At 39.5% G+C, this 23,531-nt stretch overlaps 1 protein-coding gene across 4 annotated transcripts in view; it reads left to right on the top strand.

Moving 5' to 3' along the window:
* The window catches only part of ERICH1 (glutamate rich 1), a 95,833-nt gene that overhangs the window by 4,138 nt on the left and 68,164 nt on the right, over nucleotides 1-23,531 (top strand). For all 4 annotated transcript variants that reach the window (XR_006182400.1, XR_006182399.1, XM_042891703.1 and 1 more), the window contains exon 2: nucleotides 11,963-12,154. Coding sequence is in view for 2 of the 4 variants with exons in the window: in XM_042891703.1 (XP_042747637.1) it covers nucleotides 11,963-12,154 (192 nt within the window). In the remaining 2 variants the exon portion in view is untranslated. The remainder of the gene's footprint in view (nucleotides 1-11,962; nucleotides 12,155-23,531) is intronic.

Here is a 23,531-nt window from a genome sequence, read left to right as displayed (position 1 = left end):
AGATGTTTTGAATGAGATCTGTTTGATCCTGCAGTATGAGAAAAGTGTGATGACACACCTAGAAACATGGATAGTGTGCACAAATTGATGTGATGGTGCAGATGCTTTATTTTCCCAGGGTAGTAGTGAGAGCACACAGTTAACAAGGTTTTGCTGTGGGGCAGGCAAGGTTCTCATGAACAGCTGGAACAAAATCCTGCTGTTCTCACTGTGTTGGCTGTGTAACTTCTTGTTATCTGTGTCATGTCAAGTCAAGTTTATTAGATGTCTAGGAGCTTGCAGTCGCAATTAAAGCGGCCTACTGAGAGATCTCTAAAGCCTCTGTTGAGACAGGATGGCATGATCTATTAGTCAGATTCTTATTGAACTACACAGTCATGCAGAACTTGCTGACAGATGTAACACCAGTCGTACTGATTTGAAGCTGCAGGGTGACACAGAGATCATGCTTACTGAAGCTGAGTCAGTTTCATCTTAGGTAAGAAGGGAAAACAAATGTCTGCTTTCTGTTGTGCGTGTCTTAGTTTTGAATCTATGATTGCCATGAGTCACGTTGGCCTGGGGGGCCGCAGGTCAGTCTGAGTGGTACAGCAATGCCTCCTGAGACTTACTACTTAATTTAGGTGAATGCACAGCTGTAGGTTATGCAGACACTGTTTCCTTTCTCCTCTACTGACATCTTAAGCTGTATACTTAAATAAGTTGCTCTTGTTCAAAAGTTGCCTCCAAGAAGGGAGAACGATGTATTACTGTCAGGTAACAAAGTGGTTTCTCTTGTACTACAGAGCATAGTGCTAGGTGAAAGGTAAATGGAAATGCAATTTTATGGACTGCTACGTTATAGCACAAAGCTGGAAGTTCTTTATTAGAATTCAATAACTGCATTAAGAATAAGGCAAGTAAAAGCTAGGCAATTAGTATCCGATTTTAATGTCTAATGGGACATGGAATGCTGATAAAATTTTGGAGAAAGTGATGTGTGAGATCTTGACGCAAGCCGTAAGATAGTGAGGTTAGTGTTACACAGATTAAAAATGACAGCATCTCAGCTTCTTGTGAAGCTCCCCATGATATAAAGGTTAACAGCTGTACTCGCATGCAGGTAGCTCAAACACAATTTGTGTGACCTTGAATACAAGTATATCCTTCTGTTTTATTTCCAAATGGGATGTTTCTTCCTTTTCCACCTAAATATGTGATGGTAGCTTTATTGAGAGTAACGTTTTCTGGTGTATAGAATGCCTATGAAATAAATTGTAAAACTGTTCCTGTGTTTGGACATTCAGCCAGAAATGTACTTTTTTTCCTTTAAGCTGTCATTCACATTTGATCAGAATAGGAGAATGTAAAAGCTGTATAAGGAAAATTGATTAAACAGTAGAAAATACTCAAGTAAACCATTTTTAGTGTTTACACTTCTTGAAGGGCTTCCAGAGTCTCGTGGAATATATTGTGTGTATTCAGTGAGGGTACATAAGCAAAATATTTTCTGCCATCTTCAGATGAGTTAGCCTTAGTGATTTTTTTCTGGCTTGAAAGTGCAAGTGAATTCCACCTTAAAATGTTAAGCTGAAAAGCTACTTGGTAAATTCCTCAAGAAGGAGTTTTGGAGAATAGTAGTGCCTTTGAGAAACAAGGACTTTCTGAAATTAAAAAAAGAGAGAGTCTTAGTATGCAGAATTATTCATTTGTAGGTAAACACTGCCAGGTGGAAACAAGATACTGTGGCTGATCTGCAGAAGGGCGTACTCTTTGACCCAGACCTCTGTATTTATCTACAGTGGCATCTTTCAAGAGATGGATGGTCTGCCCTAGCCTGCGTTTTCTGCAACAGCTCCTTCAGTCCCTGCTTTTGTCATGCACTGTTGTTTAGCTGTCCTCGTAAGAACCTGTTACCATAGCTTCACCTGCAGGATGAGGGATGTTTATAGACTGTGAACAGAAAGCAAAATAATGTGAAATCGGAGACTTCCCATTCTTCTATATGTAAAATTGTACTTTGAATGTATCTCAGATTCTGTACGTTTTGTACCAGTTATTTTTATCTTTTGGAAAGATCAATTTGATTGCCACCCATGCTGGTGTTTTGCTTTCATACTGTTGCGTTCATACTGTTTGTGGTGGAATGAGAGTATGTCAGTCTTAGCAGAGCTGAACTCATTGATAGCGAGAAAATGATAACCTTTTTCTTTTTCTGACTCGGACAGGGGTACCCCTGTTATAAATATGACAGATATCCTTGTAGTGTGAACACTTAGGCAACATGGTGTGTAATTGTATTCACAGTATACTTATTCTCTTCCTCATATCCATTTCAGAAATGGGAAAGTTGTATATATGTTTGTCTGTTGGTAGTTACATGTGAGTGAACTTGACTGGAAGATTGTCTTTGAACCGATGATTTGTGGCTCTGCTTTTGTCTGGAAGCAATGTATATGTGGCTCTTCTTGTATTATGAAGCTTTCTTATCAGATGTGCTGTGCATTGATTTCCATTGACTGTAATGGGGCCTCTACAGTTTAATCCCTAGTGAAAGCATTTTAGATGCTGAGTGACTGGCCAGCTGAATACTCTTCAGTTTTCTTGGAGGGGCGGCTAATGTGTGAACAGTGTGATGTCTTGCACATGTCTGTCAATAGGTGTTGTAACTGCAACTGCATGTTGTTTGTACTGTGCAGTATAAGCAGGGTATCTTTTGTCTTTTTGGAACTTGCGCTGATTCTTAGCCATAGCTCTGCATGCTAGGCCAAATAAATAAGAAGTCGATCAGCTTGGCCAGTTAAGCAACTCCTTCAGAAGTACAAAAGACCTAAAATACAAATGTCTGTATTGTATGATAAAAGATGAAGTAAGCATTGTTGAAAATAGTTTAAGGGAATGGAAAACACCTCCTAGCCAGAAGTCCTTATCAGTTTTCTACCTGCTAGCTGGTAAAAATGACAATCTGGCTGATGTTTTCTGTATGTAGTGATCTCTTAAAATACTTTTATACCCTGTCTCTGCAGGTCTTAGTGAAATCCATCTATCTTTTATTTTTTTTTCTTCTGCAAGTGGTCCCACTGAGTGTCCTCGTTGAGAGTTGACTATGTATATGATTAGAGAAGCAATGACGATTGAGGTATCAGGGGGAAGTTCTTTACAGAGAGAGTGGTGAGGTGTTGGAACAGGCTGCCCAGAGAGGTTGTGGATGCTCCGTCCCTGGAGATGTTCAAGGCCAGGTTGGATGGGGCCCTGGGCAGCCTGGTCTAGTATTAAATGGGGAGGTTGGTGGCCCTGCATGTGGCAGGGGGGTTGGAGATTCATGATCTTTGATGTCCCTTCCAACCCTGGCCATTTTGTGATTCTTACACCTGATATAAACCATGGCCCTATGCAAGCTGCTCTAGCTGACCTAGTTTGAGCATTAAATGATGTCTGGAGGTCCTTTCTTGCCTTAACTAGCCTGTGATTTTGTGACAGTTCTGTAAAATAAGCATCCCAAAATAGCCTTTGTAGGTGGTATGATACTTGGAGAACAACAGATCCTTCAAAGGTTATAATTCTGAATATTGGAGAATAATTCTGTGCTAACAGAGATGAACTGAACATTTTGATGAAGCCTTGTCCAAACATTCTGTTCATTCCGTTGTCTTCTGTTCTGCTGTACTCTTTTCTTCTCTGCATTAGCCAAAATAATGAGTTAACCTATCTTGCACATGAGATGGTTTCAGAAGAAACTCCTGACTTCCCAATTTGCACAGCACTACTGTTAGTAGGAGAGAGATCAAGTAGGGCGAGTCGCGAGCCTCTCAGAGCTCTGTGTTTGTTGCTCCTGGTGCCATTTGTTTTATTCGTGCTGCCCAACTTACATTTGAGTAGGCAGCAGGCAACCAATTGAGAAACGCTGCGGGGGTGCTTACAGCATACGTGGCACGTAGCCAAAAGCAAGCGTTCTCCACAGAAATGTTTCTTGAGGACGCAGTCTCCTCCTACACTCAGCTGGACAGGAACACTTCTGATGCTGATCAGAACGTTATTTGTTCAGTTATTGAAAGTGTTTTTGCCATAATCTGTAGTGCTAACTGAGTTTTCAGTTGTGCTGTCAGCCCCAGGAGAATCTCTTTAGATCTGCAGTGCTATTCCTGTATTGGCACATGTGCAACTGTGGGTAGGTTGCACACGTACATAAGACAAGAAACTTAATGGTGTCAGCTGAACACTTAGATACCGAACAATACATTTAACCGAAGGAAGGCTTTTTCTTCTTAGGAAACTGTGGTAGAAAGATCCTGGATATTCATTTGTATCTCTACCCGATGTGCTCTATACTTTCTCCTGGAGTTTGTTTTCCTTCTGTGATGTCAAACTGCAGGCACGGAGTGCTTTTTCAGTTTTCTGATATATTTGTACTTCACTGTTTACATAGGCGAGTTGTCAAGTATTAGCCACTTAGCAGCTCACTACCTGTTACAAGTTGTTTTCCTTCCTGAAAATGTTGGCTTGTTGTTGTTGTTGGGTAGTTCCTGGAAATACGCACCTTTGAGAGTTGCTTCAGCTCAATCATGAAGTAGGAAAATCCAGTACGTATCGGTTACAGGCTGTTTGCTTTAGTAGCATTGTGCATCTTAATCTGGAAAGCAAACTTGTTCCACTTCTGAAATCTAAATGGAAAATGAATTCGGAAGACTAAAGAAGGTATGGGTTTGGGGTTTTATGTTTGTAGGTATATCAGAATTGAAACTTTCTTAAAGAATGCATCAACTCTTCTCTTTGTATGTTGTTTGTTTTCTGCATTGGCTGCAAGACTCCAGTGCTTTTGTTTGAAGCCATAGAAGTACAACAGAAACCATGTACTTGGCTGTAAAATGACTTAGGCGTACAATAAAATCATAAAGAAGATCCACACTTCAAATGCAGTTATTTTTTGAATGAAAGTAGAGATTACTGTTCTCTATTATTGACAGTTTAAACTGGTGCTTATAACTACTGTAGGACAAATTGGGCTGCCTTTCCTTTAAGTAGAAAACTTGAAGTCTATAGGATTCCTGTGAGGAAGTAGAGCGAAGTCTCACTCTAATGTCTTAACTGCTGGCCATATGCATTTTTATTTACTGCTTATGAGTATGACTGTGGCTTATGTACTGCTAGAGTCAGGGGGAAGGAGATAGGGTTGCATGTAAGCAAAGTTTGGGATCTTGGTTATTTCACTAGCATTCAGTGTAACTCAGCTTTTTTTTTTTTTTTTTTTTTTTTGTGTATGTGTCAAGAATGCCTGTCTTGTGAGCCATCAATAACTATGAAAGTCAGTTTAACCAATATTGTTTGTGTCATGTCTTCTTTCTGCTGGCTTTATCTTCAGATTCTTGATGGTCTGAGTTTACCTGTATATATGTAATGAATCCAGATTCTGTAGCATTTGGAAAATTTTGTTTCCCTTGGTGAGCTTTGTGATAATTAAGAAACTTTTTTTCCTAGTTGTTTTTAACTAATATGGGACCTGGAGGGATTGTATGTACCTAATCTTTCAGCTTAGTTTTTTAGAATGTCAGTAATTGGCTGTAAGGATCCCTGGAGTAACTCTTGAAGAGCACAAGATTGAAAGTAACCCTTGGAGTTCATTCTAGTCTTTTTTGTTGGAAACAGCCCTGTAGCTTTTATAGAAGTTTAGAGTTCAATGAAAGAGGTTTAATAACTGCCTTATTTTATTCTGTTTATGAGAAGATTGTAGAAAATCTTCTAGATGTTTATCATTGCGCTTAGCTTGGCAGTTCTTACATATCATTAGTATTTTTGTGACCTGGTCTTATACAGCCTTATTCTTGAGCTACTACAAGAGCTAGTAACACCTTCTACTATTTCATACTTGAAGTTCTTCTGACATTTCTTTGCTCACGCTAAACAGCTCAGGATTTGTGTTCTTCTGTGTCTTGCTGGTTATTGTAGAAACTTCTCTATACAGCAGACTTAAATTTACACAGTGTTTCCAATGAGATCTTTCTGGAGTTGTTTTTTAATGCAATACATTTTCCTGTCTCATTAAAAACTGTTTGGCTCAGTAGGATCTGGATCACACTGGTGGCTGAGTCTCTGTTGTGACTGGTAGTACACACAGGTTTTCTTGCATAGTCACCTCTGGTTTATTAATCTCTACTTAGGAATTTTTGCTTGTCCTCATAAGCATCGAGGCTACCCCAAGAAAAATGTAGTTCTTAAGGCTCCATTTTTCTCTTTAATCTTTATAACCTTGTTAACAGAGGCAGTGTCAGTCTAGCTTGGTCTTTCCCTACAGCAGAGGAGCAAAGATTCTCTTAAAAATTGTGCCAGGTATTTCTATTAATAGTATTACTGTGCATTGCCTTTTTTTTTTTTTTTTTTTTTTTGGCATATCTGTAATAAGATTTCCCTTGTGCAATTTTAAACTACATTGGTGCAGCACTCACAGCTGTGACCCTCCACTACTCCACTACCACATGGACCTCAAGCATGCACAGTCTGGGGTCTGGCAAATTCAAGTACACCCAGCATGCAGAGTCATTTTTAGTTGATGATTACAGAAAGAGTAATGCTCTTATCCCCTTTGGTAGCTTGATTTCAACAACGTGTATCAGTGATATAAACAAAACTTATCCCTTGCAGTATTAAAGTCCTGTCACCTTCTTAAAAAAGAGGACAAAAAATGTGGCAAGCAGTTTTCCACAGTTGTGTGCACTCATGTTTGGATTCTGAAGATGCTGGCGATGGACAAATCTTCCCACGTGTGACACTGAGCTAAAAGAACAAGTAATTAAAATCACAGAATCATTAAGGTTGGAAAAGATCTCTAAGATTGTGGAGAGGTGTGGATTTGAAGGATGGACTGTTTGATAGATTAGGGACTGGCTGGCTGGACGCAGCCAAAGGGTTGTGATCCATGGTTCTGTGTCAGAGTGGAGGCCGGTCACAAGCGGTGTCCCTCAGGAGTCGGTCTTGGGACCGGTGCTCTTCAACATCTTCATCAGTGACACAGACGATGGCATCGAGTGCATCCTCAGCAAGTTTGCAGGTGACACCAAGCTGAGTGGTGCTGTCGACACATTGGAGGGAAGCCATGCAGAGGGACCTGGGCAGGCTGGAGAAGTGGGCCCTTGAAAACCTAATGCCCACCTGAGCACACTGCTGGCTCATGTTCAGCTGCCTGTTAGCCAGCAACTCCTGGTACTTTTCTGCCATGTGGCTTTCCAGCCACTTGGATGAGGTTATTGCGATCGAAAGTGCAGGACTTGGCAGTTGGTCATGTTGAAGCGCATCCTGTTGGCCTCAGTCCTTTGATCCAGTCTGTCCAGATCCCTTTGTAGGCCTTTCCTACCATAAGGCAGATCAGTACTTCCTCCCAGCTTGGTGTCATCTTTGAACTTGCTGAGAGTGCACTGTGTCCCCTAGTCAAAATAACCGATGAAGATATTGAACAGGACCGGTCCCAACACTCACTCCTGGGACATGCTGCTGTTTGCATCTGGTTTTAACTCCATTCACCACCACTGGGCTTGGCCATTCAGCCAGTTTTTTATCCAGCAAGCCATACACCTGTTTAAGCCATGAGCTGCCAACTTCCCCAGGAGAATGCTTTGGGAAACAGTGTCAAATTCCAGTGTGATTAACAGAGAGCTCCAAGACATGGAGACCCCTGAGCTGTGTTCATCAAGGGTAGAGGCTTAGAACTTCCATCTGTTGTCATAGTGTGGCCGAATGTTCAGTCATCTTTCTTCAGTAACACATAGCTATGGAGACATTCTTCTATGCATTGCAATATACATTCTCAATAGAACTCAGAAAGCATCTTTAACTTTTGGCACATTGCAAATAATGTGTTGTCAATTGTACCTCAGAGGATCAGAGCCGTGATAAACTACTTTGGTAGCTTTTCAAGACCTGCCGTGCATTGGCCAAACTCAGAGCCCTGTTGAGCCTGACCTGAAGTGTCTCCGGGGTGGGACATCCACTGCCTCTCTGACAGCCTGCTTCAGTGCTTCACTGCCCTTATTTAAAAAAAAAATAGAAAAAAAAAAAAAAAAGGGTCTTCTTCTATCAAAAAGACCCTGCTGAAGACACTGTCCCCTTCTTTCTTACAGCCCACCTTTGGATACTTAAGTGTGCCTTTATTCTTGCTTAGCCTATATCCTATGAAACATATGGATGTCCTTTTGCTTTTTGGGAAATTAGGATTATTGAAAGCAATGCAGTGCTGTTGCTTATGTACGGTGTTCGTTTTGGCACATCTACACCACTGCCGTTCTTTGCCCTTAAAATTCTTTGCTTCCTTCTCTCACTTGCAATTTCTCATCTGTTAGAACAAAGCAAACTCCGGAACTGAGAGCGCTGATATGTTTGCTGTATTTCCTGCAGCAGGGCTCTCCTTCTTCCTTGTAATTGGCTTCATATTGCTGTTCATCTTTCTTTCTTGTTCAAGTTCAGGCTCAGTTCTGGAGATAATTCCCCTTAAACTATTCTTTCTCTCCCAGACCGAAACACTACAATTTTCAAGAATATCTTCTGAAGCTTAGTGGGAAATATTAAATCATTTATGTCTTATGTGTGAGCATTGTATATAAGTGTGGTGAGCTTTTTTGGTTCTGATTCTGAATACCATATCCTTAACTTTTCTGTGCTTTATAAAGAATTAATTAGATCATTCAGAAGCATATCTCAAAATTGCTTATGGTGGTTAAGAAACATCCATCTGCTATCAAGAGTAAAGTGTTCCTGGATCGCTCTCTTGAAAGAGAGTACAAATCAGCATAGATCTTTCTTCAGTAATCCCTACTGGAAAACAACAGCAATAAATATGTTTACATAGCTGTGCTACTGGAATGGTGAGAGTGAGTCTTATTCTGTTTTGGAGCTCTGATAAGAAAGTTATTTCTCTGATAGATACTTTGCTCCATGCATTTTCTTCAGTCTTCTCTGAGTTCTGAGAATCTGAGGAGTTTTTACCAGATTTACAGATAGATCTCTGGTGCTGCATAGTTCCAAACAAGTTAGGGAGAGTTCTAAATGGGGGAGAAAAGCCATTGAGTGGTGAGACTGACCAGCCTCCCGTAGTTAAGCCAACACTTGTTGACATAACAGAATTATTTTTTATTACTAGGGGCTTTTTTGTTTGTTTTTTAAGTAATTGCAGTAATAGAACCCCAAGGAAACAGTATCCTCTATCATCTGAGAGGTTTTGGTAGCTCAGCTCTGAGCGACTCTTAAAGCCAAAGCAGAGTGCTTGTAAAGCTGTTGTGGGGTAGCAGGATAGATATTGTTTCATCAGTCTAATTCCCTTGTTTGTTGGTATGCAGGAAAACTTGTTGCAGCAGTGTTGGACCATGGGCAGATTTCATTCATTTATTTATTTATTGCAGGCCGCAACACACTTAGGATTCTTAATGGCTCAAGCTAAATTAGTTTTTTTTTCTAACTACTTAGGAATGCCATCTTTTAAAATTTTCCCAAGGAAGGTTTACCGCTGGGGTTCATTAATTCCTGCTGTACTCAGAAGGCTTGAAGTATACCTGGTTCCAAACAGGCAACTTGTTATGCCCTAGATGTCACTGCTGCCTGTTTCCGTTCTGTTGTGGCTATTGGGCTTATTGGTTTCCTAAGGAGATGCCTGCTGTACTCAAAGGCACTGTCAGATGCGCAAGTGCTGCAGGCAGTAAAGAGCACCCAGCTTCTTCTCCCCTTGTTCGTGCTGAAAACCAGAAAGCTTTTGTGTTGGCAGCTGAACTACATCTCTGCTGAGTAAATACATTGCTGCTACTGATCTAGACATTTATTTCTAACCAAGAGGGTTTTTGTTGAAAGTATGCCTTCCTAAGTATTTATATCTTTCAAGGGCAAGTGTTTCAGGTTGCTTTCTCAGACATAGGCATTACAGATGAAGTGAGTCCGTAAGAATAAATGTGTATTAAAAGTGATCTCGTGTTGCCTTCTGAAACAATGCCAATGTGCATATGAGTATAGTTTGGATATTTCTAAAATGAAGAAAGGAGCCATTGTGGGGGAGAAGAGGAATGTGAACAGATGACTTGGGGAGTCCGACTTCAAGTGAGGAGTGAAACATCCACTGTAGCTACTAAGGAGGGTAGCTACAGCAGATTTGGAGAACACTTACCTCCTTGGTAAGATTTACCATTATCTCAAAGAAGTACTTGCTTTGGGTGCAGTACAGTACGAGTGCCTGAATCTGGGGTTGGTTGAAGTGTTGCAATAGCTGTGCTCAGGGAGAAAGGGTTCAGGGTAAACCTCTTAGACAGCTTCCTTTAGAGTCAGAGTTCTTCACAAAGCAATTAGGTTTGTCTTACTGTACTGGTTGGTTATTTCTCTTCTTTCCTTTGGAGTCAGTAACTGTGGGTTTTGTATTTCCAGTGGAAGAATACCTGGGCAAGGAAACTTCAGAAGGAATAAGTGTGTTTGGTACATACTGTTTTGTTGGTGTCTTTCTGCAATAATTATCCAGCAAAATGGTTGTTTTCTTGAAGTGGGTATCTCTTGTAGCTTGTATCAGTATATTTGATGCCACTTTATGAGGAGTATGTGTAGAAAAACTAAATTCAGGTGTAGCTTTCTGCTCAAGTGACTCTTCAAGCTCGGCTCTTTTCTTGGGTGTTTTTATAAGGTCAATGATTATTCAAGAAATTTGGTCCAAACAAAAAGTGATTATGCATAAACTAGTAGGAGCTCAAAAAAAAATCCAAGACATTCTTCCCTGCAGCTGTGACATGACAATTGAAACCCATCACCAAGGCGGTGTGGGGAGATGATGGGAAGATGGAGCTTGTATCTCCAGGACTGGGAGTTCAAGGATTTCCCAACTCAATGAATCTGATTCTTTAGCTGTAAAGTTAGGCCATTTATTGAAGGGATCTGTGAACTGCTACTGTGTATTTCTATAAACTGCTTTAAGCAGAATTACTTCAAGAATCTGCACCAAGTCACTTGTATGAACAGTATAATTTCTGTTAAAATTGGAATTAAAGTCAGATATTTTCCTCTCAATCTCTGTTCCCTCCTTTTCGCTCCCCGTCTCCCTGCAATATCTGGTTGAAGGTTTGGAATTTATGAAACTGGGGATCATAGAATCACAAGGTTGGAAATGACCTATAAGGTCATCTAGTCCAACCGTCTCCCCATCACCACTGCCACCACAAGCACTAAACCACATCACGCAGCACGTCGTCCAGACGCCTCTTGAACACTGCCAGGGGCGGCGACTCCACCACCTCCCTGGGATTGTTCTGCAATAGACAAAAAATATCAATGTTACTTGAACCAATTGAAATGTACGTGCATTCCTATACAGATTATAATTTTGTTAATGACTAAATTCTTTGCGTATATTCCTTTTCTTTAATCAAATGATGCTTGCATTTGACTTAGTGGCAGATTGCAGGTGAAATGAGAAGGTAGCCCATAAATAAGAGCAGTTCAACTTTGGTAGAAATGATTGTGTTACCACGTGTCTCTACTGCTGCTTACCAGCTTTTCTATATGATTAAGCAGTTTTAGCTTACTGATTTTTTTTTTTTAATGAGTGATTCAATTGCAATGCCACTATCCCAGGAGAGACCTGTACTTCAAGCAGCTTTGTAACACTTCTGTAAGAAATATTTAAAAGTATCTGTTTTAAAAGACAATTAAAAATAAATGTGTTTAGTCTGGAAATGTACTGTGTTAATTTATTGCCAAAATCTAGTCAAATAGAGCACTTTATAAGTCACCTTGCTAGTGGTCCCTGGGGTTTCAAAGCTGGTCTATTCTGGCGCAGTTTAGGATTTTAATATATTAAATCTTCAACTTTATTACATGTGAGAGGTAGGGACTATTGAAGACAGATTTGCACTGGATATGAGGGAAACTGTTGTCAATTAGAGTTTGGTTTCATGTACTTTCAATGTCTTAAGCTACCTTTTAAATCACTGATTATTTTTTCCCTATTTAAAACTCTTCTATTACTCCACAGTGTTCATAAAGAAAGTGCTGAAACGCCTCTATGCTGAAACTTCATCTTCTCCTGTGCATGATTCGAGTGGAAAAGAGGAGGCGGTTCTCATAAATCTGGGCTCAAAATCCAAAGAGAATGATTTGGAAAATGTTCAGGCTTTGTCAACAGATGCTAGTACATCAAGTGGGACACTCAGCAAATCATCTCGAGGTGAGACTGCACGCTCCTTTTTCTGATAATATGCTTTTAATATAGTTATTTGAGAACAGTGTAGTATCTACTACTTTTCATCCAGTTGATGCTAGCAGACAAATAAAAGGGCTATTGGTACTTAAAATACCTGTGGTCAGTGCATAAGCCTTCCAAAATCATCCTTGTGTATGTGTGTGCATGTATCATTAGCAGTAACTAATATGAAGTTGTGGGTTCAGGAGTTGGGCTCGATGGTCCTTGTGGGTCCTCCTACCTCAGGATATTCTATGATTCTTTCTGTAATCTATTTATCAGTACAATTTTCTAATTGTTACAGCTCCCCTCAGTTATTAGAGATGCACCCAAAGATCAGGCGTGTGAAATGATCCAGCACTAATCCCTACCCTTATGTTGCAATAGAAACCCCAGGTGCCTGTAAGCACAATGGAAGTCAAATGCCAATTCAGTCAATGTATTCATATCCTGCTGAAGACTATTATGTTCAGTAAATGTGCGTGTGGTAAAAGTGACGCACTATTTTGACAGGTAGGTAAAAGGCCTCTGGCAAATGGGTTGTAAAATGTGGATGCAATGCCAGAAGATGATGGAGTTGTGAAATAAAGTAGCTGTGATATTATTTGCGGGTGAAAGGCTCTTTGCTCAAGTATGGAAAAAGTGTGAAGTGCTTTGTGTTGTTTGTCTACAATAAAGTTTGCATAACTGAAGGAGGCAATTAAACTGTTTGACTTGAAATTAAAAGTCGTGTTTCCAGAGAGCATCCTTAGGGATGGTGCTTAGAGCTGTTACTTGCAAATAAGGAAGTGATGATCACAGATGTGGTCATAGACTGGAGATTGAAGTCCTGAAAGAAGTAACTGAATTGGCTGGTAGAATTAGAACCCTGGACTTCATGAGAACAGACTTCTCTGTTGTTCTCAGGTCTAATTCTTAGGATCCAGTGGAAGAGTGATCTAGATATGCAAAGGAGCTTAGGAGAGCTGGTTAATCTTGAAGAATAACTTTCCTAAAGCTCGAGAGTGGCCTATTTTGACATGCAGAAAGTGAGCAGTTTTGGCAGGATGCCTGACTGCTTTCAAATGCATCAAGAAGCAGCAAAGGGAAGATGAGGCAAGGCTCGCCTTCACAGGTCTTCATAGCCAGCTCTTTGTTCTTAACAACCAGGATAAACAACTGTGAGATATTAGCTACTTGCGTTTATGGACTGCTAACCTCATGGAGGGAAGCTCATACAATACAAAAAGAAAATATATAAAAGATGAAAGCTGACATCAACTTTGCAAAAGAAACATGGAGGTGTTGCCTGAGTATTCTGGGCTGGAGTTGATAAAAGTCCATCCAAAATTCAGCTGAAGTTGACATTCATGAGGGATGTTGGGAGAAACAAGAACAGTGGGGGCAACAACTTGTAGGCTAAAGAAAGTGTGGGTCTACTGCTCAACATCCAAGGGACCTACTAATAGAGGACAAGAGGAAATAGAAGAAAAGGCTGAGGTGCATAGTGTCTTTTTTGCCTCTGTTTTTACTGGTAAGATTTGTCTTCTGCCCTACCAGAACCTGAAGGCTGGTGTTAAAGTTTGTAGTAGGGAATCGCTATGGCAGATGATGGCTAGGGAGTACTTGTTCAAGTTGCACAATTGCCTGTCAGTGGAATGAGATGATGTGCATCCAGGAGAACTGGCTGATGCTGTGCTGCTTTCTGTCATCACTGAAAGCTCACAGAGGTTAGGAAAAGTAAGTATTATGCCTGCTTTTCAACAGGGGTAAGAAGGAGCCCCTGAGAAACTGCAAATATATTATGAAGTCCTTCTGGAAGCTATTTCCAAACATAGGAAGAACTAAAAGGTGATTGGAAGCAGTAAGCTTTTAACAGTGGCAGATTGTGCCTGATTGACTTAGTTGCCTTCTGTGATGGTGTGATTGGTGTGAAGATAAGGAGAGCACAGTGCATTTTGTTCAATTTTTAGCAGGATCTTCAACTCAATCTACTATAGTATTTTTATTGCCAACATGGGGGGATGCCAGCTAGGCAAGTAAATGATCAGATAGACTGGCAGGTTTAAAGGATAGTGATGAGCCACGTAAGGTTCAGAAGGTGGCCACATGCTAGTGGCGCACCGTGGGATTAACATTGGGTTGCCAAGTCCTATATGTGGCATGGAACAACTTTTGATATAAGCAGGGGGTCATCCGGCTTGAAGCAGCTCTACAGAAAAGGACCTACATCACTGATGAGCAGTGCATCCTAGCAAAAGGGGACTGACTACGTGTTGTGCTGTGTTAGCACTATGGCCAGCAGGTCGTAGGAAGCAATCATTCCTTTTGTGAGACCACATTGGATTAGCACTTCACTTTGAGACCGTTTTGGAGTGAGGCCATACTGAAATTACTGTGATCAGTGGGCTCCTTTGTAAAAGAAAGGTAGTGACAAGCTAGAGTGGATCCAGTGGAGGATGCCATGGTACAGAGTGCTGGATCACAAATAAGGTGAGACTGAAAATTGAGCTTGTTTAGTTTTGAGATCATTAAGAGGAAATCTCATTACATTCCTATGCCTATTTAGTAGTTAATACAGGGAACATTTCTTTCAGATGTTTAACATACTGGATGGAGGGGGAATGTAATTCTGTCTTGAGACTGATGAAGCATTGGAATAGGCTAACTAGACAGGGTTGTGATATCTCCACCCTTGGAGGTGCTAAAAACTGAACAGTGTACTGGAAAATGTAATCTAATTGGAAATGTTTTTGATGGGAATTGGACTGATGACCTTCTTAAGCTGTTCTTTCCCACAGTGGCTATTCTATGCGTCTGTTGCCTTTTCTGGTTTGTTTTTGTTTGGACCCCACCTGGTCTGTTAGAATGGCTAGTAACAGCTTGGCTATAGGACTTTCTTTCATCTGTCTGTGGTAGAATTTGTCTTTGTAGGTTGTGTGACTGTTGTTCCATATTGCATCTGGTTAAGGTGACAGAAGATTGCCTGAGAATCTCACCTTATTGGATTCCCATTTTGTTTGTTCTTCGATCAGTACTTTAAGTACTACTTTTCTGTAGTACTTTTCTGTAGTACTCTCTCTACAGAGTGGCACTATTTCAGAGGCTGATAAAGCATTAAGCTTACGCTGTAAAATGATATTTAATATCATTAATTTGGAAATAATTGTACTTTGGAAGCAGGTAATGAATAGCCTGTTATCTATGATGAAAATATTGAATAAATGTAACTGGTGTAATTTCTGATGCCAAAAATGCTTCCATTTGTGTAAAGTGTGTTCTTAAAAATCGGGTTCTGCCCGGATTCCAACTGAAGTGGGAGGTGAGAAGGAGAACTTAGATGACCTTGTGATGTATAACTCCTCTGTTTCATTAACTGTAAGAAAGCAGTTCTGGGCACTAGATATAAACAGAGGCTCTTGATCCAAAATCCCAGTACAGGTACAATGCAACTTGTGGGGAGAACATAACGCAGTAGAAACACCTCCTTATTTAGGATTCTCACAGCAAAGCAACGAGGCTGTCCTTTAACAGCAAATTAACAGGGCTTATTTTCTATTGGAGGCAAGTAAATGCCATTAGCCATTCTTTTCTGGCCATGGTTTAGTTCAACTTTAATAAAAACTCTTGCATAAATGATCATCTACATGTTGTGATTTTGTTTTTTTTATGGCATTGAACACTGAAAATGTTGAGTGATGGGCTATAAGAATTGGGGCCATGGACCGTGTAGCCTTGAAAAAAGATAGGTACGTTGATCAAAGTTTTTGGTCTTGTACTGTTTTAAGTAACTTCTTTCTTGTAGCGCAGAGGTTATGGGCTACGTATGGAAAAGCTGATCATTTAAGTAGCAGTAGTTTAAGATGGGTAATGGAAACTGAGGGTATTTTTGTGCCTAGCTGTCGTCGTCTTTCTAGCTTTGGAAGTTATTGTTATGCCTACAAAAAAATACTGAAAAAATTTGGCATCAATAAGAAACTGAGGATTTTCTTAGAATGAACATGATTTAAGTTCCAAGTATTTTCTAGCATTAAATAACAGTTTTTCCTGTGAATCACAACATTCAATTTATCTTTAACAGCTATTTTCAAATTGGGAAGATACTATTACCAATATGCACAAGCTAACCCTTCTTCCCAGATTGTTGTTATTTATTAGCCCATAAAACTTTAAGATTGTACTTTTGGAACTTGATCCTGTGAATATTTGCATTTATGTGCCTCTTTTGAGCTCAAGTTAAGGGTGCTTAAGTATTCAGAACACTGGGAACTGTGTTTATGACTTGTCCTCATTTAATCTTGAAAGAAACTTTAATTATGAAGTTTAGTATCAGAAATTATTGTACCATCAATTTTCATGCACAGTTCTGGAACTGAAGCTTACAATGAGACATGGCATAGTTGGAGGTGAAATGAAGATTCTGAGGGATGCTGTCCTCTGTGACTACATGTTGCTCTTTTGAACAACTTTTACATCTTCTTGTAGAAGGTGGTAGCTCTATAGTGTGGAGAAAACATGAGGATTCCTGTTCTTCTGAACTCCAAGGAGGGAGGATAGTTATTTACATCTCAAAATATTCTTAAAGGGACTTTACAAAAAAAAAATAATAATAATAAAATGCAGAAAGCCACCAATGTCCAATATTTTTCCTTTGGATTTCTGTCCTCCTAAAGAAGATATTTTTTTCCTGATTCTGTTACAGTATTCAATGAGTAAATGAATGTAACAAAAATAGGAATTTGTTTAGCCATAGAATTACTAATTAAGAATTCCTAAACATTTTTTCCTTTGAGGAACCAGATTCTTTTATTTCTAGAGCTATACCTCAGTTTTAGAGGATTCAAGAAAATAAGTTTTATTCTGCTTCGATGTATTGTTAAGGAAGCTTTAGATAGCCTGCTTTGTTACATTAAACCCTTTAAAATCAAGGCATGCATGTAATTAACCTAAGCCTTTTTATGTGGCAGTATTAGAGAAAGCAAATGGAAAAATGAAAGTTCATGCGAAAAAGAGGACTTAATTTTCCTTTCCTTGACCTTGTGAATGTGTTTCTGAGTAATGTAATAAATATTTTAAAATGCTTAAAAACTTGCTTTACTTGAAAGAATTGTCAGGCAAATGACTGGGAAAGCATTTCTCAGAATGACTTGCTGAAATATGGCCTTTATTAAATGTTGTACCTTAATGGGTTTTGTTCATTTCTGACCCTTGTTAGGGTCAGAACTACCTACCTGCAACGAAGATTAACTTCATAGAGGATGTTTCTCTTGACTTATATGGTTCCTTGCTTTCTTTTCTTCTCTTTATGCTCTAAAATCTTAGTAGTTACTTACCATACCATTTATAGTGTATATTCAAAATCAATATACATGCTTCTGGCTAGAGTCTTGTTACCTGCCAATTTGGATTTTTAATAGCCTCTTTTGTCTTTGCTGTTTTTCTTGATCAGAATTATAGCTGCCTTTTAAAGGACTTGGGATTTACTGCTTAATGTTTAGTATCTTTATAAAAACTAAATTTAAAAAGTTGCTGAAGAATAATTCTATACATGTGAAATGCAATATATATTTGCATGGAATATATATATATGTATTTATATATAAAGCATGCTGTTTCACTTTTTTCACTCTTTCCAAGTGAAAAATGAAGAAACTGGACAGTGTGAAATCTTTTGGGGACATCCTACCTGATGTTTATTTCCTCCTCTTCAAGTGTTAATGAAGAAAAATGATTATTCCTAAGTTTTAATTAGGGGCAGAAGAGCACTGTATCATTCCATCAGAGTAGACAAAAATGCAATTTAATCCATATGCTTGGAATAAAAATGTGAATGTGTGATGTAGAATGTAACTGTGAAATATCCCAGTACTGTTATCCTACATGTGAATTTTCTATTAAAATTCAGTACAGCTGTGTGGGGCTTTTTGTTGTTGTCCATCTTACTTTTCCCATTGAAGTTGTTAATGCCAACCATATACTGTTTCAGAAATCATCAGTTTGGATGCTTGGACTGCTATGCCTAATCCTGTCTTCCCAGAGCCATTATGTTCTGGGAAGTGTAGGCTTGTGACAGAAGCACCTGGAAGACAAAGCTTTTTGAAAAAAAACATGCAATCAGCACTGGCCTTTAGTTGATCAAACTGACAAAGTGCATAAACTTATGAGATCAACTCTAGCAGTACACAATGAACTAAGCAGCTTTAGAAACTGATTCTGCAATTCAGCATCACTTCAGCTGTTAATTGTTATGTAAAGCTGTCTGTTGTGAATAAGGTGAAGAGCAGTGGAAATACCATTATTATAAAATGAAGTGTTGTCACACAGTCTTATCTCAAGGGTTTAAAATTCTTCTTGCTACCTGCTTTATTTCTGTAGTGTTATTATACTTTGCAAATGAGACAAATGCATCCAGAAGTGAATGCTTGACAGAAGGCAATGACCTCTCTTGTCTGTGGTAGAAATAGTGCTCAACCAGATTTCCAAGCTGACAGATATATGTTTGAGGGAGAATGTAAAGATATGGGGCTTGGGGGAGGAAAGAATGTAAGTATGTCCCATCTATGTTCAGATTGAGTGGGCTGCCTATCTAATATCTGTAATTTTAGTTGTGATGGAAGCAGACTTGTAGTTTAGTCTCCAGTTCCCCTAGCAATGTTCTTTTTGTGTTGTTGTTTTTTTTTTCCTTTGCTACTGATTGATCAATTCCTTCTTTTTCCAGTGTTCTTGCATATGTATGTTTACTCTTCTGCATCTTCACTCCAAACACTTTAGATGTCATAAAGAAATCTGCTGCTCCTCTGACAACTGAAAACAATTTAACAGATAGCTTACTTAATTGTATGTACTAGTGGTGTAATTGGAGTGGAAAATGCCAGCTTTAGCTATGTGTAAACATGCTCTAAACCTAAATCTAGTCAGCTACAGGGAAACTAATTATCTTCAGAAAGGAAACAGAAAATGCCTTCTGTAAGAACAACTCCATAAAATGGGCTTTTCCTCTAGAAAAGGGCTGAGAGACAATCCGGAGACAAGTTGAGCTGCTGTCTGTTAGCATTTGCACTGTCCATCCATTTGAAAATTAATTTTAATGCATTGATGACAATACAGGTTGTGTCTTGCTCCCTTATACAATGAGGGGTGTAGTGCTTAAGCTGCCACTGTCAAAATGATGGTATTGAGTCAAACTTTGTTTTCTGATTTTAGGCATTCTTGCTTCCTATTTCCTTACTACCAACTGTAACTTCTAACCATAACTTGAAGTGAGTGGACGTGCTTACAATACAGACTTGTTACTGATTAAGTTCAGGGTAAAGAATTTTCCACAGCCTTTTTTTCTATGCTGCTTGTTATTTTTGAATGTAAAGAGAAGTGGACTCTTGCTGGCAACTGTGAAATAAGATCTGTGGGTTAGAAACATAGAATAACTTATGTTGGAAGAGACCTTAAAGGTCATTTAGTTCCAACCTCCCTGCCATGGGCAGGGTTTCCAGCCACCAGCTCAGGCTGCCTGGGGCCACATCCAGCCCTGGCCTTGAGCACCTCCAGGGATAGGCATCTACAGTTTCTCTGTACAGCCTGTGCCAGTGTCTCACACCCTCTGAGTAAAGAGTTTCTTCCTGACATGTAACCTATATCTCTCCTTTTTCAGTTCAAAGCCATTTTCCCTTGTCCTATCACTCTCTGCTGGTGTAGAAAATTGGTTTGCCTCATGTTTAAAATGCTGCAGTGTGGTCTCCCTTGAGCATTCTCTTCTCCAAGCTGAACAAGTCGAGTTCTCTCAGTTTTTCTCTATAATCACAGAACCACAGAGTTGCAAGGTTGGAGAGAGACATCTCCATCTTCAATCATCTTTGTGGCCCTCCTTTGTATCTGCTCCAACAGCTCTGCATCTTTCCTGTGCTCGGAGCCCTCTGCCTGGATGAGATATTCCAGATGGAGCCTCATGAGGGTGGAATAAAGGGGTCAATCGTCTGCCTTGTTCTGCTGGCCACCTTATTTTAATACAGCCCAGGATACAGTTTGTCTTCCCTGCTGTGAAAGCATGCTGCTGGCACATGTCCAGCTTCACTACTTTAAGGGTCATGGCTTGAACTGGCAATTAAGCACCTGTGAAGGAGCATGGCTGGCCACAGGCAAAGTGTGCCTGTGCTCTCCACGTGAACAGAAGGGGTAGGCCCAGGTTGGAGCCACCCTGGGCTCAATAAAGGGCCAGCCACTGGAGGGACAACATCTCTGGGACCTATGCTGCTTCCTGAGGAGTGTTGCATAGCCAGAGATCCCCTTCACCAGTGGGATGACTTTAACTTCTCTTTCTGTATGTGAGTGGCCTGTCTATGAATACTTTACTTGGTATTGCCAAGAACCTCTAGGAAGTGATTATATTTATTCACAAGCAGAACACCAGCATTTTGTCTGTCAGTACCCTCAAGTTCTTCAGGGCTGCTCTTGAGTTCTTCTCAGGGTCTGTGCATATACCTGGGATTGCTCTGACCCAACTGCAACGTTTTGCATTTGACCTTATTGAGCCTCATTCTGGTTTTCAAGATTACCCAGGTTCTTCTGCATTTCCTTCCATCTGCTTTGTCAACTGTACCTCTCAGCTTGTTATCACTGGCAAACTTGTTGAGCATGCTCTCAATCCCCCTGTTTGTGGGAATGTTGAAGAGTACCAGTCCCAAGACAGATCCTTGCAGGTCTGTGACTGAATCCCACCTGGATATAGAGCTACTGGCCACAACCCTCTGGCTGCAATCATCCAACCAATTCCTTATTCACCAAGTATTCTTACCTTTAAATCCATCTCTCTCCAATTTAGAGAGAAGAATGTGGTACAGAACTATTTAAAAGCCTTGCACAAATCCAGATAGATGAGGTCATTTGTCCTTCCTTTGTCCACCAGTGCCATCCTTCCATTGTAGAAGGCCATTAGGTTGGTCGGGCAATATTGGCCCTTGGTGAAGGTGCATTGACTGTTTCCAACAATCTCATCTTATTGTGTACCTTGTCTTCCAGGAGGATCTGCTCCACAGTCTTTCCAGGCACAGACACGATGCCCACTGGCTTATGGTTCCCAGGTCTTCCCTTCTCCCTTTCAAGAAAATGGAAGCGGTATTTCCCTTTTTCCAGTCACTGGAGACTTTGTCTGATAGCCATGACAAAGTGATTTGAGAACTACATCTGAAATACCTTATCAGTATGAGAGCCTGTAAGTTCAATGCCTCTTGTAGCTGAATTGAAAAACCTCAAATTTTGTTTACTTCTATTCTGATGGATATATATGTTTGTTTCCTGGACTAGTTTCAGATAAGTCCCAGTAATAACATAATCACTTAATCAGTGAGTGTAATTAACTAATTGCATCATAGACATGGCCTTTTAGATTTAGTGCTGTTGCATTTTTTTAATTACATTGATTGACAGGAATGACTTTGTTTTTAAAAGGTGTGTTCATACAACATCTGCAGCACTAGGGAAAATAATTGAGCGAGTGCTAGCTTAACACTTTGGGTAGCCTTATTCTCCTGTTTATACAACATGAATTCTTAGACATTTAACCAAAATGTTCTCTCTTGTCATGAACAAAGAAGTATACAAGACAATGAAGCTTACCATATTCATTATATAGTGTTTCGTTATTACCTCAAATCTTCAGATTTCAGAAAACTCTAAGCAGTACAAACTTTTTCCTAATATGTATTAACTGGTGTACAGTGATCATTCTTTTGTCACAATTCTGAAACTGCCATTTACCTGTCAGATTCTACTTTGGAAAGTATTCTTTCTCTTGCTTTCCTAGATCAAGGTTTTTCCCTACTTCATTCTCACTTTTTATTGTGCTTTGTTTTCATTGCTTTTCCCAAAAGAATATAGATCGTACAGCAGTTCCAGGAGAAAGGAAGCATTCCTATTTTTTCATCTTTTTTTTTTTTAATGTGACAAAGAATGTCTACTACTTACATTGTAATGAAACTGAGACTGAGTCATAATAGTAAGTCCTATCTTCAATAAAATGAGCTATCATATAGCCTTTCTTGATGCTTTTTTTTTTTTTTTTTTTTTTTAAGAGAAAGAAAATAAGAAGAAGAAAGAAAGAAAAGCACCCATGTGGGAGGTGTTGAGACAAATAAATTTGAGCTCTCTTGTGTCTTGCTTCTTGTGAGTTTTCCATTCCAGCTTTGGGCCATGTAAAATGGATATATCTTTATTGACCTAAACTTCTTCCTGAAGATCTTAGTTTCCATCAAGTTGAAGGAAAAAACAGTGATGAGGAAATGCTTACTTTTTTCTTTTCCAAGTACTTTTCTTCTTTTAACGTGTCCTAGTCCTCTGAGCATACTTGCTTCAAACTTTTTCAGCCTACAGACTTCGGTAAAGTATGTGAAGTCAAAGTTTCGCCATTTGTTTTCATTGATAGCTGTTGCAGTTATTCCACTGGAGATACTATCAGGAAATAAAATAATTTAGAAATGGGTTTTAAACCAGATTTACAAATGGTGATGTCATTTATGCTAACCACAAAAAAAAAAAAAAAAAAAGAAAGAAAGAAAGAAAGAAAGAAAAGTAATAGAAAACACTTTCTTGATGTTTTGTTCTTTTTTTTTTCCTTTTACGTAGCTATATAATGACCTGCTGGGGGAAAGGGGAGCTAATGAAGTTCTTATGTCATCCTCCACCTGTGTCAGCTTCAAAAAGAAATTGGATTCATGCTTTTAATACAAATCAGAATATAATAAGGCCTAGTATTCAGTGGAAAGAAATCTTAATTATACTAAAGAAGCTGCAATCTACAGTGAAATAAATACATAGCCCTAAAAAGTGTAAGAAATGCAAATATGTTAGTAGAAATAAGCTACCAGCATTTAGAATGAGAGAAATTATAAGGCAAAATGGTAATATGTGAGAGCCTGCGGGCTGAATAAAGAGACGTCTTTGAGAAATAATTACAGATGATGAATTGCTGCAACAAAGACCTCTGTCCTATTCTAAAGCCCCCTGGAAGGTGTACTTCACATTTTTAGGAGTTGAAGATGTCAGTACAGAGGAAAAATAGTGTTATAGTTACAGGCTTCTCTGTTGATGGATCTGAATATGCTAGAAGTGTTAAGAAGGCTGGGAGGGGATCTTACCGATGCTTGTAACTACCTGAAAGGCAGGTGTCAAGTGGATGGGGCCAAGCTGTTTTTGGTAGTGTTCAGCAGCAGGACAAGGAGCAATGGGCACAAACAGGAGTACCACAAGCAGTTCTATCTGAGCATGAGAAAGAACAACTTCATTTTGGGGATGGCAGAACTTTACAGATAGACTCATCTTTCCAAAAAAATATTACCAGATGAAAAGGCTTGAGAGTCTGTCCCACCAAATCCATGGCTGCCATTGAATAAGT

Source organism: Lagopus leucura, unplaced genomic scaffold (assembly GCF_019238085.1).
Source record: "Lagopus leucura isolate 7727_CA_CO unplaced genomic scaffold, USGS_WTPT01 Super-Scaffold_73, whole genome shotgun sequence".
In the NCBI taxonomy this organism is placed as follows: domain Eukaryota; kingdom Metazoa; phylum Chordata; class Aves; order Galliformes; family Phasianidae; genus Lagopus; species Lagopus leucura.
Note: the sequence above shows the minus strand (reverse complement) of the source record. Positions and strands in the feature narration are given on the sequence as shown.